Source organism: Camelus ferus, chromosome 8 (genome assembly GCF_009834535.1).
Source record: "Camelus ferus isolate YT-003-E chromosome 8, BCGSAC_Cfer_1.0, whole genome shotgun sequence".
Lineage (NCBI taxonomy): Eukaryota > Metazoa > Chordata > Mammalia > Artiodactyla > Camelidae > Camelus > Camelus ferus.
In genome coordinates this window covers 63,421,131-63,440,452 of record NC_045703.1, presented here as the reverse complement: position 1 = coordinate 63,440,452, position 19,322 = coordinate 63,421,131, and the positions used below count along the sequence as shown (strand labels likewise).

Genomic DNA, 19,322 nt, shown 5'->3' with positions numbered 1-19,322 from the left:
AACTGATGTGGTCATCTCAAAGGAATAGAGAAGCAATATGAAAGGTCTTTCACTGTCCAAAGACGAACAAGCTGAACCTCAAAAAGAAAAGTGAATGCGACCACTTGGAAGTAAAAATTCATTAATGCATAAACACTACAAAAAATGGAGGAAAAAATAGAGGAAAGGGAGTGGATAAGGAAAAATAAGAGAAATCCTCTTCCCCTTCAGTCACTGGTATCATGGGAAATACCCACAGAAATCATTAATCTGAAAAATGCACTTACAGAAAAGAACTTAGCATCTAGCCTGGGTCTGCTGTCTCCTGTCCAACTGTACTTCAAGGTAACCAAATATTATTAGTTGGTAAGAGAAAGATCTTCTTTACAGCTAAGAAATGTGGAAGGAATTATAAAATCCAGAAGATCACCACTTTGCAACTAATAAAAAGTAGATTCAGGCAATAATAATCAAAGGATGAAACCATCAGATGAAAATTTGAAGGCCAACTTCTTTTAATGACCAGGTTCCACTATCTGAATGCTCTGATCCATTTTAACATCATTAAAAGTGGGACAAGAAGGCACTGCATGCCTCCTGATGGGATGTAATATCAAGTCCACAGCACCCTACCTGTTAAGCATTCTTACAAAAAACTTGAAGCATATTCTAAACAAGACTACAGTGCTAAAAACTTCCTACCTGCAGGAGCTTCAAAGAGACAGAGGAACAAATTTGATACCACAAAGAAGCAAAAAAAAAAAAAAACCCCAAATCCATTATTTGGGATCTTGCATAAAGAAGTAAACTGTTTTTCAACAAGTCAAAGACATGAAAAATTTTAAAAAGGGAGGTCTGGGTGGGACTGTTCTAGATTAAGACATTAATACACAAAACAAAACACACACAAATATAATATTAGAACCCTTCTTTGACTTCTGACTACAATAAAACAATTATAAAAAGACATTTTGAGGCAATAAAGCAAATCTGAATATGGACTGTCATATGATACTGTTAATTTGTTAGAAATCATTTAACAAAAAAATGCATTTGTCTGAAAATTTTCATCATTAAAAAATTAACGATTCATAAGAATGAGAAATGACGCATTAACATTATCATAAATGAAGAAAACTCTTAAAGGAGAAAACTCACATGTTGGTACTACTGGTGGAATAGTAGGCGGTGGTACCACAGGTGGGGGAACTGGAGGTGGCATGAAACCTGCACGAGAGGAAAAAAAGACCAGTAATAAAACAACAAAAAAAGTTACTTTCTTTTAAATCAAAGATTTCAATAGCTATAAATGAAATTCTACATTCTTAAAAATAGTCATTACTACCACCTCATATTTGTGAATAAATTTCCTGTTTGGAAAATTACTTTTACAAACACTACCTTATTTGATCCTTATTAAGCCAGGCAAAGCACAGAAATCCCTACCATGAGTATATCCCATTTATTTACTCATTTGTTTAAATCCTGTGGCATACTCTACGATGCTATAAAATCAAACATTAATTCAAGCCAGGAAACCTGTTTATATCTTAGTATGGTGACTGCACGGGGAGTTAAACATTGTATTCCAAGCTGCTGATAACATTACATGGAACAATGTCATCTGTAAAATGTGCTACTGTGTTTCTTTGATATATATGCTACTTACTCACTAGATCAGAATATTTTCATTAACCTTGGATATTGCTATATTGTTTTGAGCATGGAAATAAATCAGCAAAAATAAATAAAAGATAAATGAAATTACTTTAATCTGGCTGTTTTATGATTTTAAGTATCAGATAATCAAATTATAGACCTGCTTCCTTGAGCTACCATGAAATTCTATTAGAAAATAGTGGCTAAAAATAATGGAAAATAAAGATAGGTGATTTTCAACAAATGAATACTAGATGAAGACTTTATAAAATCCGTACAGTATGAAGTAACCTTTTAAAATATCTCCTGAGGGGGAGAGTTTAACTCAGTGGTAGAGTGCTTGCCTCTCATGCACAAGGTCCTGGGTTCAATCCGCAGTACCACCATTAAAATAAATAAATAAATAAATAAATAAACCTAATTACCCCCTCCCAAATCTTCTGATAAAAATTTTAATTTTTAATCACTAATATGGAAGACAGCTGACAAGAGTAATTTTCCAATATTTAAAATATAAAAAGATAAAGTTCTTATTGAAATCTGCATAAATTTCAAATTATAAATTGTAATTTAAAAATTTTATCTTACATGACAAATTACGATTCTCAAACGACGAATTTACTTTTTGGCCATGCTGACGAATTTTAGGAACTCTATTCAATGGCTAAGAACTTAAATTACAGAAATCAATTCTGTAATTTTTTCTATATTATGCAAATAATCCATGAAGTTAAAAAAAAAAGTAGAAATAGTTTTAAGAAAGCAGTATGTATGACTTGATCCCTTGTATTCTCTCCCTCATTCTTCTAAATCTCCCATGATCTAATACTAAAAGCTCTAGCTCTAAGCTATGGAGGCAATTATTTATATTTAATTGGTATGTGTTAAGTAACCTATAGTTTTTACCTATAAACACTGATTCAAGGAACTTCTGTCTACCTATTTATTAGGGCAAAAAAAAGTATTAGAAATTCAATTAGCATTTTAAGGTATATTATAATTTCTAATGTCAAAACAGAAACCTAATGACTTTTAGGAGGGACAATCTATATAATTTAATGCATACTTTTAAAAACTAATTTACAATGTTGTGTTAATTTCTGGCATACAGCATAGTGCTTCAGTTGTACATATATATTTTTCACTGTACACTATTACAAGGTATTGAATATAGTTCTCTGTGCTATACAGTAAGACCCTGTTGTTTACCTTAATGCATATTTTGTGATGAATGGGTGATAATTTTAGAAAGCTTTGATACAAAAACTTCAACATAAATTTTAAATAATTTTGAGAGTATTTCGATGATTTTAAAGGAATACATTTCTTTTCTCTGTCAGTGCTTCTTGAAGTGCAGCCCTCCAACAATACTCATCAGCTGGGAACTTGTTAGAAATGCAATTATCTTGCCCCACCTCAGTTCCACTGACTTAAAGGGAGGCTGGACCCAGAAATCTATGCTTTAACACACCCTCCAGGTGATTAAGATGTAAGCTAAGGTTTGAGAATCACTGCTGTACAGGATTTAAACCTGGAAAAAGAACACTTTAAATGATATTCTAAATAGAGTTCAAATAGTAAGGTGAAAATTTCTTACCAGGAGGTGGTTGTGAAGGGTTAAAACTTGCTCGGAGAAAAGGAGGTGGAGGAATTGGACTGAATCCAGGAGGAGGAACTGGCATTGACACAGGAAATGCTGGTGGGACTAAACTAACTGTAGGCACTGCTGGAGCTACTGGAATCTTTTGTGGATAGAAAATAAAAAGTCCATGTATCATTTTATCCATCTGCAATGATTACATCTTAGAACAACCAAAGGTAAATTATTTGTCTCTTTTTTGGAAGGTAACAAACAGCAAGTCATTTTGTTTTTCCCCTTTATGTATTTTAGTAAGTGAACCTACTTGAAAGAGCAAGGCAGTATTTTTCAACAGACACCAAATGTGGAGATTGTGAAATCTATCTTATATTCAAGTGATGTAAAATGATGGGCACCTATGTGAATAGTGAATATCATGCTTAATTTTAAGCTGCCATCTCCCACTATGTTATCCAATTTAATCACCATTAGGAACCATGTTACTAACAGCTTTAAAATGGCTCAAATTTCTCATTAGTTTTCTACTCCTAAGCATAAATTCTTTTACTCATCCTAGGTACAATAATTCCCAAATATTTATCTGCAATAAAGCTGTACTTCTCTCCTGAAGTTCACTTGGTATCAATGTTCCATTCAACATCTCAACTTTGTTGTCTTGAAAAACAGTTCCAACTTCACACACAAAAAACTGAACTCCCAGCTGTCCCTCCCAAAACAACACTTCCCACGGTCTTTCCCATTCTCAGATAGTGATCATCCATCTCACCCATTTCTCAGACCAAAAACCTCACCTCTGCTCTTTCTCACAACTCACGTCTGATCACATTCCCTGGTCGTACCATCAGAATCTACCTATCTGAAAACTTCTCATTGCCTCCATTGCCACCAGCCTAGTCTGAGCCACCATCACCTCTCATCTGGATTGCTGCAACTGTCTTCTAACTGGTCTCCTTGCTTTTATCAATGCCCACTATTTTATTCTCAAAATAGTTGCCAGTGCAATCCTTTAAAACTCTAAGCCAGCACAAGCTGCTCCTTTCTTCAAAATCGTCTAATGGCTTGCCATCTCAGAGTGAAAACCAAAGTCCCTCCAGGGGTCTCACTTCCACTAAGCTGCCTCTACTCACTCAGTTCTTGTCCACTCGCCGCTCCTGGAGCACTCCAAGCACACTCCTGGCCTAGGGCCCGGGGCCTCCACACTGGTGGGTCCCCGTTCTTTAGACCGCCCCGTGATACTGCTCAGCAGCTTTAAGCTGTGGCTGTCACGTTCTCAGGTCTACCTGGATCATTTTATTTAAAATTGTAAACACCTACCCAGACACTCCTAGTGATCCTACCTTTTCCCCTTCACATTATCTTATACACTCATTGATTTTATATTTTCTGCCTTCCCTATTGAGAAAAAAAGCTCTGCAAGGGCAGGGATTTGTGTTTGGTTTTTTTTCACTGATGTATCCCTATCCAGGTAACTAGAGCAATCAGTAAGTATTTGTTCAAAAAAAAAAACATTTAAATATAAATGATACCTTTTCTAAAAGAAAGCATTCAAAAAATGCTTATATTTAATATTAGTCTATTTTGGACAATTTCCTCCAAGCTTTATAAAGTAAATGCACAAGTAAAAACAGAAATGTAAAGCAACACATTTAACAATAACAAAAATGCCCAGCACTAACCTGTAACATAGCAACAGGTGGAGGGAAAACCTCTGCCTGGGTTGTGACCACGGTCTCCTTTTCAACTGGAGTTGGGCTCTGAGTTGTCTGGACCGTCTCTTTAACAGGTTCTGAGCTTTTCACAGTTTCCCACTCTAAACAAAATATTTGAAATTGATTTCCTCTGGATAGAGGCAATTTTTCATCTCCTTTCTATGTATGTATATATATTTCATGTCTATATAGTCCTCATCTACCTTGGCACATTTTTAAGATGTGTCCGCAACTGTAGGTGCCAAGCTATTTGGTTTTGCTGAGAGAGATCTGATTAGGATACTAAGGAGTTCAAAGCAGCATGACACAAAGCACAAATCAGACATTAAAATACTCAGTCTAGAGAAAACACTTAAAAGGGATATAACAGACACGTATCTCAAAGGCTGTCTGACGTAAGAGGAACCAACCTTACTCTGTATTTTGTCACCAGGTACGAGGGGAAACCAACAAGGAAAGTATTAACCCAATATAGAAAAATCTTTCTGAAAATACAACTAGGGACAAATACAGTGAAGAAGCTCCAATGGTTCCTCCGAAGGCTCGTCACCTCCCTTAAAGATCAAAGTTATTAGAATGACTAAGCCTCTACATGACTTCGCCCCTCTGTCCTCTCTGACTTCACCTTCTACTACTCACCCGCACAATGCTCAAGCCACACTGGTCGCATAATTTTTTTAACAGACTTCACACTTGCTGGTCTCTCTGTATGAAATGCTCTTTCCCCAGACAGCTGCAGGTCTCACTCCTCCGAATATCCCCTTCTCCACCACACCTTCTTCAACCACTTAAAACTGCAATAGCTCCACACCCACACTGCCTATCCCCTTTCCCTGATTTTCTTTTTAGAACTTACCAATACTGAAATATCACCTAGTCTATCTAGCGGGTGGGTATAGCTCATGGTAGAGTGAGTGTTTAGCATGCATGAGGTCCTGGGTTCAATTCCCAGTACTTCCATTAAGATAAATAAATAAACCTAATAATCTCCCCATCCAAGAAAAATCAATAAAATAAATAAAATAAAATAAAATTAAATTAAATTAAATTAAATTAAATTAAAAAGGTAAGAAATACTATCTAGTTTATCTACTTTGTTTATTATCCATTTTTTCCCCCACTACGACATGAGTTGGGACTTACCCTACTAAGTATTTTAAGACTTTGCAGGCCGTGTGTTCTATGTTACAACAACTCAACTGTTGTTGAATTTTAAAAAGTCATATACAATAGGTAAACACAATTGAGTGAGCATGGCTATGTTTCACTAAAACTTTATTTACAGAACAGGCTGCCAGTAAGATTTGGGCTGTTAAGTTGTCAACCCTTGTACTACAATGCGTACTCCATCAGAGAATGGATTTTCTTCTGTTTGTCTCACTGCTTTAATCCTAGTTCCTAAAATCATGCCTAGCACAAAGTAGTAACTGAAATATTTTTTGAATGAATAAATGTTCTGGAAGAACATAAATAAAAAGAAAAAGTGGGAGAGAGAGAGAGAAAATGACAAGAAGAAAACAACTGAAAAAGTTGAAAAAGTTTGAAAATATGTGCACTGGCCTGAGAAGGAAAATACTATTCTGAAAATTAGCTAATTTTGGTAGAAGAGCTGAGATGTAAAAAAAATTAGGTATATATCATAATTCAATTATTTCCCAAGTATCTATTTTAAGATTTCTTACTGGATTTAATTGTTAATCATTCTGTAAATTTACAACTAAAATTTTTAAATATAAAAAGACAAATTTTTTAAAAAGAATGGGTAGGATTATCTTTTGGTTGTAAGCTTTGTAGAACTGCATGAATCTAAACTACAGCTCTCTAAACCGAGTCTATTCTTGCCATTTCCAACATAAACACTAATTTTAGAAAGTCAAGTTTCTTTTAAAAACTTCCTAAATCCCCAGTTCCCATTTACACTCAACTAACTGAAATCATTACTTTCAAAAAGCCTCCATATACACAACTCTCCTCAAAGCCCGAAACTTTTACAAGGCACATATGAAAAATGCCACATTTACAAAGTTCTAGAACACTGTCTATGCTCTGAACTTATGAAATGGATCCCACTGAGCATATACATCAGACAGAATGATGTTTCATTTTTTCACCTACTGGGCAAGAATCCAGGAAATAAACACAATTTACGCTATCATGCAAAACTCTTATCAGTTACAATCTTTTAAGCATACTTTTTAAACCATAAAAACTACTCCTAGGTTTCTTACCAGTATTTACAGTTTCCTGATCAATCATGCCTCCTTCTGCAAAACCTTCCAAGTCATCCACTTTAACCTTTTCCCATGGTATATATGTAACTCCAAGATCCACATCCCAGAATTGTTTGTATTCTGTTTTTACACCTTTGTTTAAAGCCCAAGCAATCTATCAGGAAAGAGGAGAGGAAAAAAGGAAGCTCATATATACTGTAAAAACAAGGTAAAACATACAAAATTACATGCTAACAATGTAAATACAAATAAAATTAGTTTTAAAAAATCAGTTGAACAAATACAGCAACACTGCTGGAATAATGGCAGCCAAGGAAATTTCTTCCACTTATTTTCTGATTTTGTTTGTAAAATAAAATATGCATTAGACAGCAATGGTGTTTATAATATGGGATTTCTTTTCACTTCTTACTGTGACTTTAAACAACATATCTCCCAAAATAATCCAAATCTACTCTTCACTATAAAAATGTCAACCTACATTAGCAATAATTAAAATAGTTAATTTAAACAAAATCTTGGTACTCCAAGGAAGAAACCAGTGACACTTTAGTTTTTACACAGAGAAACTCTCTGCCATAAAATGACAAAGCACGGCATTATAAACTCCCTTGAGAGTAGTTATCATAAAGTTTTAAATTCAGTTGCAGAACCTGATGGAATAAATTATCTTCAAATAGCAGAAATAAAATGTAAATTAGTGACAAAAAGTAAAAATAGAAAAATACACAATAAACACTCCATGTAAAGACTAAGAGGAAAATAAAAATATGAACAAGCCTTTCACAAGAGCCTGATTTATATAAGACAAGTTGTTAAAAAGGAGACATTAATAATATAATTAAGGGGTAGGGTTAGGAATGCACTAGGAAAGAGTGAATGAAGACAAACTTGTAAAAATGAAAAAGTTCGGCTCATAAAATGGTGCCCAGGTTGACTAAGACAACTGCGCATGTGTGATTTCAGAGAACTATTTGAGTAAGGCTTTGGTTATTGTTTCATCTATAGCTAATTTTATAATTCAACAACACTGACGTAATAAAATACCTGTCAAGGTTTGCCCATAACATTAAAGAAGAAGATGATTAAATACAGGAAACATTCTATCCAATAAAATCCAATAAAACAAAAGCATGTGCCCCACTCCTGATCTTACCTTAATGACCTTGGACCCAATTTTATATGATCCAGAACTAAGTTTCTGAAGAGCACGAAACGCATCTTGTCGATGAACCATGCAGACGTAAGCACAGCCCCTGGGAGGAATCATCTATTAAAAAAATTTTTTTCTTTAGAAAGGGCATAAAGACGGCAATTCATTTCTGGCATTATATGGTTTTAATGGAACATTGATTAATATGGAGTTGTTTCCCCTTCTCTTCCTCAGCTATCTATTTATTGGTATAATTCATGCACAATCAATTACTAAGTTACAAAAAAAACTTTGGAAGCTAGTTTGATCTCATTCTAAGCCATGAGATATGTGAAATCTTGAGTATCACATGTCAATCAAAGTTTTAATATACAATGAAGAACTATTAAAACAAAACAATATATAAAGATATGCATATACCACCACCAGATAAAAGGAAAATAATACTGTATGACCAATATATTTGAAGGCATACAGTTTATTCACAATAGTATTTAAATTTTTCCAAATACTGTTGAGTAACATGAGGATTTTTGTTTTGGGGGAAGTATCTTATTCTTAACATAAAATCTAAAATCTACAACAAATGATAAAACAAAAGCTTTTCATTTTATAAAACTTAATTTTGTCCAAGTATTTCTGTACAAGTTTTAACATGAATAGGAGGATAGCCTCAGTGTAAGGATCTCAGTGTTCTATTTACAAAGCATTTAACTATTCTACAGACCACCAGATCATAAAATTACTTTTAATGTATTAATTCAGAAAAATACATAGAGCAATTCAGTTTCTTTTTGAAGAACTCAAAAGATATTTATCACTCCATTAGTATTCAGTACCTAAAAAGCTCTAGCTGTCAAAACAACCTTTCCCTCATCTTGCTAATATTTCAAGCTGTCACTCTAATATCAAACTTTTCTCAAAAGAGAACTCTATCATACTTACATACTTCATCTCCTGCAATGTAGATCCAACCCCTTACCAACCCACTGAAAATATTTTCTTTAAGCTAATAGCCTACTAAATGCTAAATCTAATGGACTTTTCTCAGTCTTGAAACTCCCCCTATACCAAGTAAAAGGTTTATAAATCTTCCATCAATTTTTCAAATCCTGGGTTTTATCACTAGCCATTCAGTCAGTACACTTCAGTTCACAAAATAACTCAGTGTCTATTACTTGTAAGTACTATGATCTTAAAAGGTAATAAAGAAGAGGGAGACAAGAAAACTAATGTGCCAAATGACTGTGGTACAAGACTACAAATGTCATAAGCAATGCGAAAAACCAAAATGCTACTTGGATTCAGGATCTGCTCAGAGCAGTGATTCCTGGCTTTGAATCAAAATCACCTGTGTACTTATGGCACTTTGAGAGGAAGCTAAAGATACTGATCACAGGCATCCTTATTTTTCAAATGTCAACCCATTTGTGATACACAGCTAGAGCTGAGAACCACTAGTTTAAAGGCAGCAGAAAATGAGAAAATATTTCAGAGGTTATATGGCCACAGACTCAAAAAGATTACTTATATTCTGACAGGTGAAATTTTAAAAGACAAAAAGAGAAGCCTACATTTTCACAGCGTAAAAAGAAGAATTTGATACCTAAGTTGAAACATAGCCAACCACCTATTATCTATTACCCAATCAGCTATTTATTATCCTTGTAGTTCAGTCAAATCATTTAGGTTCCTCGCTGGTAAAATAACAGTATTTGAATTATTTAACCAGCTTCTTGTGAGGCGCCAATGATATACACAGTTGAAAGTAAAATACAAAATAGTCAAATTCAATTTAAATAATGAGTCTTGTTATTAACAGAAAAGTCAAGTTTGGCCATATAAGGAATGTTGAGACTATAAGGAACCTAAGACTAGAAAGGAAACCAGCTAATTTCTGGTAAACAATGATAAAAAGGCCCAAGAGACATAAAAAGTACAGTAACAGTGAATAAAATCAGAGAGTTAAGGAATTATAAGTCTCCTCAAACAAGTAAACGACTATGAAACATTTCATTAGTTTCAGCCTCAAGAAAAAATAGCTCTTCAGGAAGAAGAAAATACTCAAAGAAGGAGACTGGGCACACTGGAAGAATGAAGTGGAGGAGTGCAAGAGTTACGCTCCAGTGACTGGAGGTGCCCTGGCCACACAGGCTGTCCCACCTCAGGTTTGCTCTGAGAAGGGGAGACGGGGAAGGGGAGGGAAGAGGCCGGCAAGACTGCGACTCAAGTCCAGTTGTGTCTTCACCACTCCCTACATGCTTGTGTGCAGCTGAGTACAATTCTAACTCAGTGCCTTCATTTTCATAAAAAAAAACTTAAGCCAGATCACACATACTGCTCCTGCTAACTCAAACACTTGATATTTTTAGGAATCAAGTACCACTACATTCTTATAAACCCCCTAATAAGTATTTTGTTAGAATTCCATCTAAAAAAATAAAAATTAATTGAGATACACAGCAGCAGAACAAACAAAAATGATAAGTCAAATAATCCTTAGAAAGATGTGATTGAAGGCAGATATTACTGGGTTTATCAGGAACCCAAGTGATACTGCAAACTATATTTTCAACCTTAAACTATTAAAGAACTGATACTTACATTAATGGATTCAATCTGTCCAAACTCTTCAAACAGGTTGGTTAAATCTTGCTGTGTTGCCTTCTTGTCTACTTGGCCAACCCACAGAGTAGTGCTACATACTGTCAAGACGTAAGAGACAAATGGCCTAAATCATATAGTTTTTCTTTCAAGTAGCTAAAAAAAGCACTAGTAACAATAAATTAAAATTTAAGATAGTGTATTTAAAATATTTGTTAACTGATATGTTTATCTGTTATGTTTAAAATCAACAAAAATACCAGGTACTCATTCACATCTATGCCAAGTCAACTTCTTGCATTACCACACGTTCTCAAACTTGGCAGCACACGTGAATCACCTGTGGATACCTGAGACCCACTGTAAAAGATGGTATGGGGTATGACAGATAGGGAATTGGGAGTTTTAAAATTTGCAGGTTTGGGGGTCAGGGTATATAGCTCAGTGGTAGAGCACATGCCTAGCATGCATGAGGTCCTGGGTTTGATCCCCAGTACCTCCGTTAAAAAAATAAGTAAATAAACCTAATTACTACACCCTACCTAGGGAAAAAAATTCTGCAGGTGATGCTAACGTGCAACAAAGTTTCAAAACCACTTCTCACTGCAGTCCTATCTGTGTATCTTTTAAGCATCTTTCTGTGCCGGAATGAATATGTGGATGGTTTTCTCCAATCAACAGTTAAATGTGAAAACAGTATCTTATCCTTAAGAAAAGAATAATTTGCATGGAGATAAAAAGGGAAAGCTGAATCAGAACTCCTTAATTTGTTACCATGAAAGACTCAGGGATACTTAAGGGTTGGAAGCCACTTCCCTTTAATAAATAAATGCTACACACGAGACATCTTGACCATTTTTGGCTGCACTGTTCATGCCTCCATGAACATCTCCTTTTCCTAAATACATTTACTTTAAAAATACTTACAGCTGATATTTTTGCAGACTTTTAATATATTTCAATTTATGTCAATATCATTAAAAAATAAGTTTAATAAGGGAAATAATAAGGGCAATGTATTAGTTTTCTTTTGCTGCTATGACAAAATACCGCTAATTTACGACCTTAAAACACAACAATGTATTCTCTTACAGTTCTGGTGGTCTAAAATGAGTCAACAAGGCTGCATTCCTTCTGGAGGCCCTAGGGGAGAATTTGCCTCCTTGCCTATGCTAGCTTCTACAAGCTGTCTGCATTTCTCAGCTCATGACCCCAACCTCCATCTTGAAAACCAACAGTGCAGCATTTACCACTATCGGTCAGTCCTTCTCCCTTTCATCTTCACATCACCTTTTCTCTCTGACCCTCTTGTTTCCCTCTTATAAAGTCCTCTGGATTAAACTGAGCCCTTCTGGATAATCCAAATTAATCTCCCCATCTCAAGATCCTTATTAATCGGATCTGCAAATGCAATGTAACATATTTATAAGCTTCAGTGATTTGGACATGGACATCTTTGGGGGACCATTACTCATCCTACCATAAACCCTTAGCAAATTTCTGGATCTCTTTCACTGAACAGTTCTCAACTCTTAATTACTCTGTTCCACGTATTACAGCTGCCTTAATCTGTCCCATGTTTCCCCGACTCTTTCAATATTGTCTCTCTGTAAGTTTTTCCTATGGACAACTCCATTTTCCCCCCAGAAAGTAATAATGATTCTCCTCTATCCCATAAGGGTGCACTTGATTCCTAGAATGCTACTGTTTGTTGATGTTTCACATCCCCTGGACTACTCATGAAAAATTCTTATGTTTTAAGGACCAATGGCAGGGAAACATTACCATCTATGTTTAAAGTGTGTTGGGACCACATTATATTGTTATTGCTTCTCAGTAAAGAGAGTTATGAGGTAAAAGCTGAGACACACTTTTTGCTGTATTTTCTTACGTACTTTCTAAATTTTTTAATTGTGTTTTACCCATGAAAATAAAATAGCAATAGAAAATAAATTCTATGGTCAATAACTATGTAAATAGTGGCAGCAGAAACAAGACAAGTTAGGTGAGGAACTAAATGAAAGAGATCCCACATAAAAGCCCCATCCTAAAATTGGTGATGTGGAATATTCTAATGGTAGTCATGGGAGGAGGCATAGTAGAGATTTTATGATCAGACTTTTGACATTATTTATCAGACAGCACTAAAATGTTTGAATTTGGTCTCTCACCCTAAGGAATAAACAGAAACATCCAGAGGTAGGAATATCAACATTATTAACACTGGCTCTCATGATCAGGTAAGATTCTGGGAAAATAGCCAAGGCTTGTTCAAATTGCCAGAATTTAGTAAGAAGATGGCTGTTACCTTTAATTATAGCCCGGATTTCCAGGACGCATCAGCTGTGTAAGTTATACTAATTATTCATCTATCTCCGTGGCAGAAAGAATTTATTTGGAGACCTTCAGAAATTAGATAACCTGATCAGCGTTTAGCTAGTGGCAAGGTTGACGATTTGCCCCATTTCATGTACGTTGCCCATCTGCAGTCTGTTGGTTCACCTTAATAGTCATAACCCACTAAGAATCATTTAGGCAGAATCTGGCACTAATTACAACTTACTCTCCTGTACCTCACACTCTACCAAGTCAACTCTTCCCAAGCTCACTCCCAGAACAGACACCCACTACAACCAAGTTTGTTCTAATCATATATTATAGAAGGAGGGGAAGTTTTTACAATAGGAATCCTCCTTCAGTACTGATCCAGTAAGTTTATAATTAGCTTAAAAATTCACATGCTTCCTATAATAATTACTCCTACAGACCTGGTGTTTATAACTGGTTAGGACACAATGCACAGATGTCACAGGGCCCATGAAACAGACATGAGTCCTACTCTGCTTTATAAGTCACTAGTCAAGTCATATTTTCTAACTGGCATTTAAAAAAAAAGAAATCAGCTCTCAACGATTTTAGTATTTGAGTATAATCTGCTATTCCTTTTTCTTTTCTCCTCTATCACATTACAAAAGCCAAAAATAAAACTACTCATTTACCAAGCCAGTTTTCAAGTTCTTAGTTTGAAAATAAGGCTGAGAAACTTTGGAGCAGGTTAACTATTTTCTTAATATTTACTGAAACCAAAGCTCTGGAAAAGCATGTCACTTACCACTTAATGTTTTAGATCTAATTGGAGGCAAGCCCTTCTTCTGTCGTTCTTTCTCTCTTTCTCTAGCTCTTCTTTCACTCGAGTATGAACGTGATGATTTCCTCTTTCTTTCTCTAGAGCGGGAGCGTGATCGCTTTCTGTGTTTACGCTTTCGAGAACCAGATCGTGACCTAGACCTTCGTTTTCTTGGTGATCTACCAAAAAAAAAAAAAAGTCTTATTTTATCTTAAATGACAATGTTATTTTCCTATCAAATTTCTCACTTCTAGGTGAGGTGGAAAGAAGACTGTCTTTTATTCAGCTACCCCTCTAAGAATAATCAAATATCAAATATACATTTTCTCAAATCTACACAATGGTTAGGTCCACACTAGTTACAGATGTTTGTGTGCAATGATTCTTACTGAGTCTGGGTGATTGTTCCCAATCATGAAGAAAAACCAGAGAATTCTAGTAACAGCCTCCCTTCCTCTTAGTGTCTTTCAATTCATTTTTCAAATAAGAGGCAAGAAAAGGGGGGAAAGACCAAAGATAAAAAGATCCTTTAGGTGACAAAACTGGTATGTTCTTAAAATTAGGAAACAGAATATTTTCAACAGAACATTAGGCCACTATATAATTCTATTTACAAGTTTTCAACTTCTAAAATCTTACATTGCTTGACTTTACAATATAAGGTGATCCTGAAACACTGCTTCTTTCTTCCTGTCATTTGTATACCACTGAATTCTTCAAAATACTTAGTAATTAGGTGTTGCTAACACAAAGAAGCTGCCAAGGTAAAGGAGTTTTCAGCTCTAACGCTAATTCATTGAAGTGGGGTTGGTTTAGAGAAAGATAAACTGGCAGGCTCTCATTTGCAAGAGATAAATACAAGTAAGTTCTTGAGAGACACAAATAACTGAAAAAAGTCATCAAAGATACTGCCCCTTTTCCTGCATTTATCTTTCAGATTTTCAGGGGTATTCATTGCATAAAATAGGGCATAAAAATGTTAAAAAGTAATGACTTTAAGGGGGGAGGATATAACTCAGTGATAAAGTGCATGGTGCCTAGCATGCATGATGAGGTCCTGGGTTCAATCCCCAGTACCTCCATTAAAAAATAATGAATAAATAAATAAATAAATCTAACTACCTCCCCCTCCAAAATCAACAACAACAAAAAAAGTAATAACTAAGTTTTAAGACAATTTATAGCAAAAACAATATATATCTGCTCTAAGAAAATTTACCAGGTTAAGAATAAGGCACCTTCAACTCAAATTTGGATAAAAACATGTACATTAGTAAGTCTTAGCCATGCTGAAAGACCACAAAAAAAAAAAAAAAAAAAAAAAAAAAGACAAACATTTTTAGGATGTGTTTTATAATAGTTTGGTGTTTATAAAAACAAGTTTTTGCAGTTTTATTTTTATGATCATTTTGGTATTATGAGATGAAATGGAATGTGAGAAATACAGTGGACTTTCTAACACTGTTCCTCCATAGCTTGATTTAACTGTTGTTCAGAAGCAATAATATCCTAAGCTGGATATCACCACTATTAACTAAAATCAAGTACAACCCAAAATCCAAGTCTCCCAACACTGCTGTGACTCATGTAAATTATTCAATTAAATGGCCACAGATACACACAACTAAAAACAAGTATTTTCTGTTTTTGAAGTTCTGAATTACTTCCTCCTGAGAGAATGTAAGATGTCACTCTCAGAAAAATATTTCCTTTAATCTTGATGCAAAGAAATAAAGGATGCAAAAAAAAAAAAAGGCCAACATTTTAAAAGTTTGCACACAGCTTTTCTTAATAATACTGCAGAACCTTGAACGAGATCGTGAATGTGTTCTTGATCTTGAGCGAACTGCCACTTTCTTTGCTTCTTGTTCAAAGACCTCCTCTTCCACTCCATCTTGCCCTTCATCTATATCCATATCCTTGAAAGTCAAAAGAACAGGAAACAAACAAAATGCCTGGTTGAGAATCAGTTTATATTGATAATTCTACCTTACAAAATAGTCAGCATAGTAGCATTAATGACTAATAGTAAAATGGTTAGCATATGGAGCTTAATGGGGGGGGGGGGACCATTTAGATTTACATTATTTTACATAAAATAAAAATTACTAACATATTTTACAATTTTTTTCCGTAATTAATTTTAGAAATTTATGACCCAGAAAAAATTTATTTTTTACCTGTTGTTGAATATCTATGGAATCATCCAAATTTGCTTCAGGTTCAAGGAAATGCTGCTGACTGCTCCCCTGTGACGGTGACGCAGAATGCTCTGACCCGAATGTTCCTTCTTGACTATCCTGAGGAGTTGCCTGTTGAGAATGTATACAAACACATAAATACTGGGAAATAATGATAATTACAAATGAAAATTCAAATATGCAAACATCACAATTAAATTTTTAAAAAGGAGCCCAATACCTGAAGAAATCCCATGTCACAGCTTTTATGATCAATCTAAAATGGCACTTTTGTATAAATCAAGTTTACTTAAAAGCATAGAACACTTGCATAAAAGGGGGAGACTACAACACTAGGATAGAATGGTAAACTCAACTAAGTCTCCAAATAAATTTTTTACTGCGGAAAATATAAACTATCAAGAATAAAAGGGTTGTATCATGAATGATATATAAAGAACTAAGCCACACGGTACATGTATATTAGCAAAACAAACCTCAAATCCCAGTATCAAAATCATAAATCTAGCAAAAACAGTTCTCAACTTGGGCCTTTCCCAACCTCCATCTCTAGCAATTCACAAAATAATAAATATTAAAAGTACTCAGATAAGCAAAACATTTCAGAAAGCCTAATAAAAGTTAGGCAATGAAGCCTAATTAGAGGAACAGCTAAAATTGGAACTCTTTTCTCCCCAGAGGACTAGAGTTAAAGCAAGTTGATAGAGTGACACTGTTTACACAATGCTAATGAGTATGAACTTGATTAGCAATTACATGTACTACAGTGTTAACTAAGATTCAGAAACTGATTATTATGAAAAAATAACTCCCTAGTTTAAAAATTCCTAAAGCATAATCTCCTAGGTGCTGAGGATTAATAAAACGACTTCCTGGTGGTACACAAGTTGGGAACCACCATAATAATTAACAAAAAAGACCAAGTCGTAACTACCATTCCCTTGCTACAAACAATGACTGTGAACAAAGTTACTCTCTCAATTTGTCTCCCTATCTATAAAAGGAATACAAGCAGTGATTACAGACAACAATACTGTATTATTAATTTCAAAGATGCTAAGAGACTAAATCTTAATTGTTCCCACCACAAAAAAGAAACAATAATTATTTGACATGATAGAGGTGTTAGCTGACATTAGAGAGGTAATCATATCACAATATATAACTATCAAATCAGCATGTTCCACACTTAAAACTTACACGTTATATGTCAGTTATATCAATAAAAATTTTTAAATTACTCTAATGACATTCAAACTGAAAGAAAAGAAAACAGTACAAAAATGAAGAGCCAAAAAGAGCATTAAAGAACTGTTTCAAGTGTCTTAATTTATGAAGGACAGGTTCCCCAAAGACAAGTAACATTTTCAAGGTTTAGAAATAAAGCTAAAGTTAGAAAAGACTTCTACCGGTTAGTTAAATGCCTGCTCTATTCCAGCCACAGAACTGACCAAAAGGTTGGTAAATAAGTATAGTGAGAACCAACCAAAATGTGTCTTAAGCACAGTGCTCGCTTATGCCTTTAAAAATAGTACAATAAAAATAAAATTCTTAACAACACAGCAAAATAATTTTCAACTTCATCCTGAGCCTTACTGTTTGGTCCTAATTCAGTACTCATATATCCATCACATCACTTATTTCTTACTTTACCACTCATGTTGAGCATCCTATCTACCATCCACTCCATTTGTTTTCCACTTTCAATTTCTATTTAATGGTCAACCCTTCGTATAGGCAGCAGAATCCACGGCAATCAATTTTAGTTTTTGAGCTTCTTTTTTGAGCACTTCTACCTATTTTAAAAGGTTGTGATTCATGACTTCTATTCTTCCTTAGACGTCTTATAAAGAACAAAGAGAAAATTTACTTTTAAAAGTCAACTAAATCTTTATTATCTTGTAATTAGCATTAGGTCCATTGGACCCTTAACTTAGAAGTCTTATTGTCCTATATATTGAAACATTTCCCTATTTCATCATCCTAAGAATTATTCCATCATTATTCATCAATTACTCCCAACTGTGTAAAAAAGACTAAAATAATAAGACAAAAAAATAAAACAATGGAATTGTTGAGAAGGGTGAATCAACAGTGAAACAAACAATCATCATTCAGTTTTACTGCATTACCAAAAATACTGCATCACATTTCAAGAAGGTGTAAGTAAGACTGGAGATATTATCTGTAGTCTGCTTTTAGCTTTCCTTGGAAAATAGATCCTTAGATTTTTCATTTTCTGTCCATAATAAAGAGAAGAAAACTGACAGAGGAACATATTTCAGAATTCTTAGACAAAGTAGATGATGAATGCAAAGAAAAAGACAGCAGCATTCTAGACTCTAATGACAATGGTGAAATTTAACATTTAAGCAAAATTTCAGACTGTGAATTTTCAATGACTTCATCCTACATGTACAAATGTACAATTTCATGAATTCTGACAGATGTACACACCTATGAAACCACTGCCACAATCAAGATACGTAACATTTCAATCACTCCCCAAGTACATCTCTAGTTTCTTTAACAATGTCTTCATACAAAGTATCAGTAAAAATACTGGGGGGAAAAACAGAAGACAAGGATAACAGCAGCTCTCAGAGACTTCCTTCAAGGTTGGATTAGCATTCAATAAATGTCACATTGTGATCTGTTATAAATCTACTTTCCTCTGTTTTTTTCCTATAAAAGTTGCAGGAAAGACTTTATCAGAAACCTTATTGAAATCCACACATGTTATGCTCTGCCTAAAGCACTGTCCTGATTTTTGAGTCTAACAACGTTACAACATCAACCTCAGTATTCTGAAATGCAACCCGAGCCTCTTAATGTATCACCCATCTTAGGTTCTATCATGTTCAATTCTATTCTTCACACTATATTCTCCTCTATAAAAAAACAACCGAAGCAAAATAAGTTACATATTTCTGATATCCCACTGACAGCTCTTTATTATTAAGTGGTTGATTCTATCATCTTTTGACTCCTAACATTCTTTTAAAAGCCTTTTCATCAGTCTTATCATTTTTATCATTAGCGTTTCATTTTGAGTTGTA

At 34.5% G+C, this 19,322-nt stretch overlaps 1 protein-coding gene across 10 annotated transcripts in view; it reads right to left on the bottom strand.

The window, feature by feature from the left end:
* Positions 1-19,322, bottom strand: part of SCAF8 (SR-related CTD associated factor 8) — a 191,643-nt gene that overhangs the window by 117,905 nt on the left and 54,416 nt on the right. For all 10 annotated transcript variants that reach the window (XR_004322075.1, XR_004322072.1, XR_004322073.1 and 7 more), the window contains 9 exons: positions 16,243-16,374; positions 15,869-15,981; positions 14,048-14,241; positions 10,936-11,036; positions 8,335-8,448; positions 7,176-7,332; positions 4,915-5,048; positions 3,236-3,380; positions 1,138-1,206 (listed from right to left, as the gene is read on the bottom strand). Coding sequence is in view for 4 of the 10 variants with exons in the window: in XM_032485235.1 (XP_032341126.1) it covers positions 1,138-1,206; positions 3,236-3,380; positions 4,915-5,048; positions 7,176-7,332; positions 8,335-8,448; positions 10,936-11,036; positions 14,048-14,241; positions 15,869-15,981; positions 16,243-16,374 (1,159 nt within the window). In the remaining 6 variants the exon portion in view is untranslated. The remainder of the gene's footprint in view (positions 1-1,137; positions 1,207-3,235; positions 3,381-4,914; positions 5,049-7,175; positions 7,333-8,334; positions 8,449-10,935; positions 11,037-14,047; positions 14,242-15,868; positions 15,982-16,242; positions 16,375-19,322) is intronic.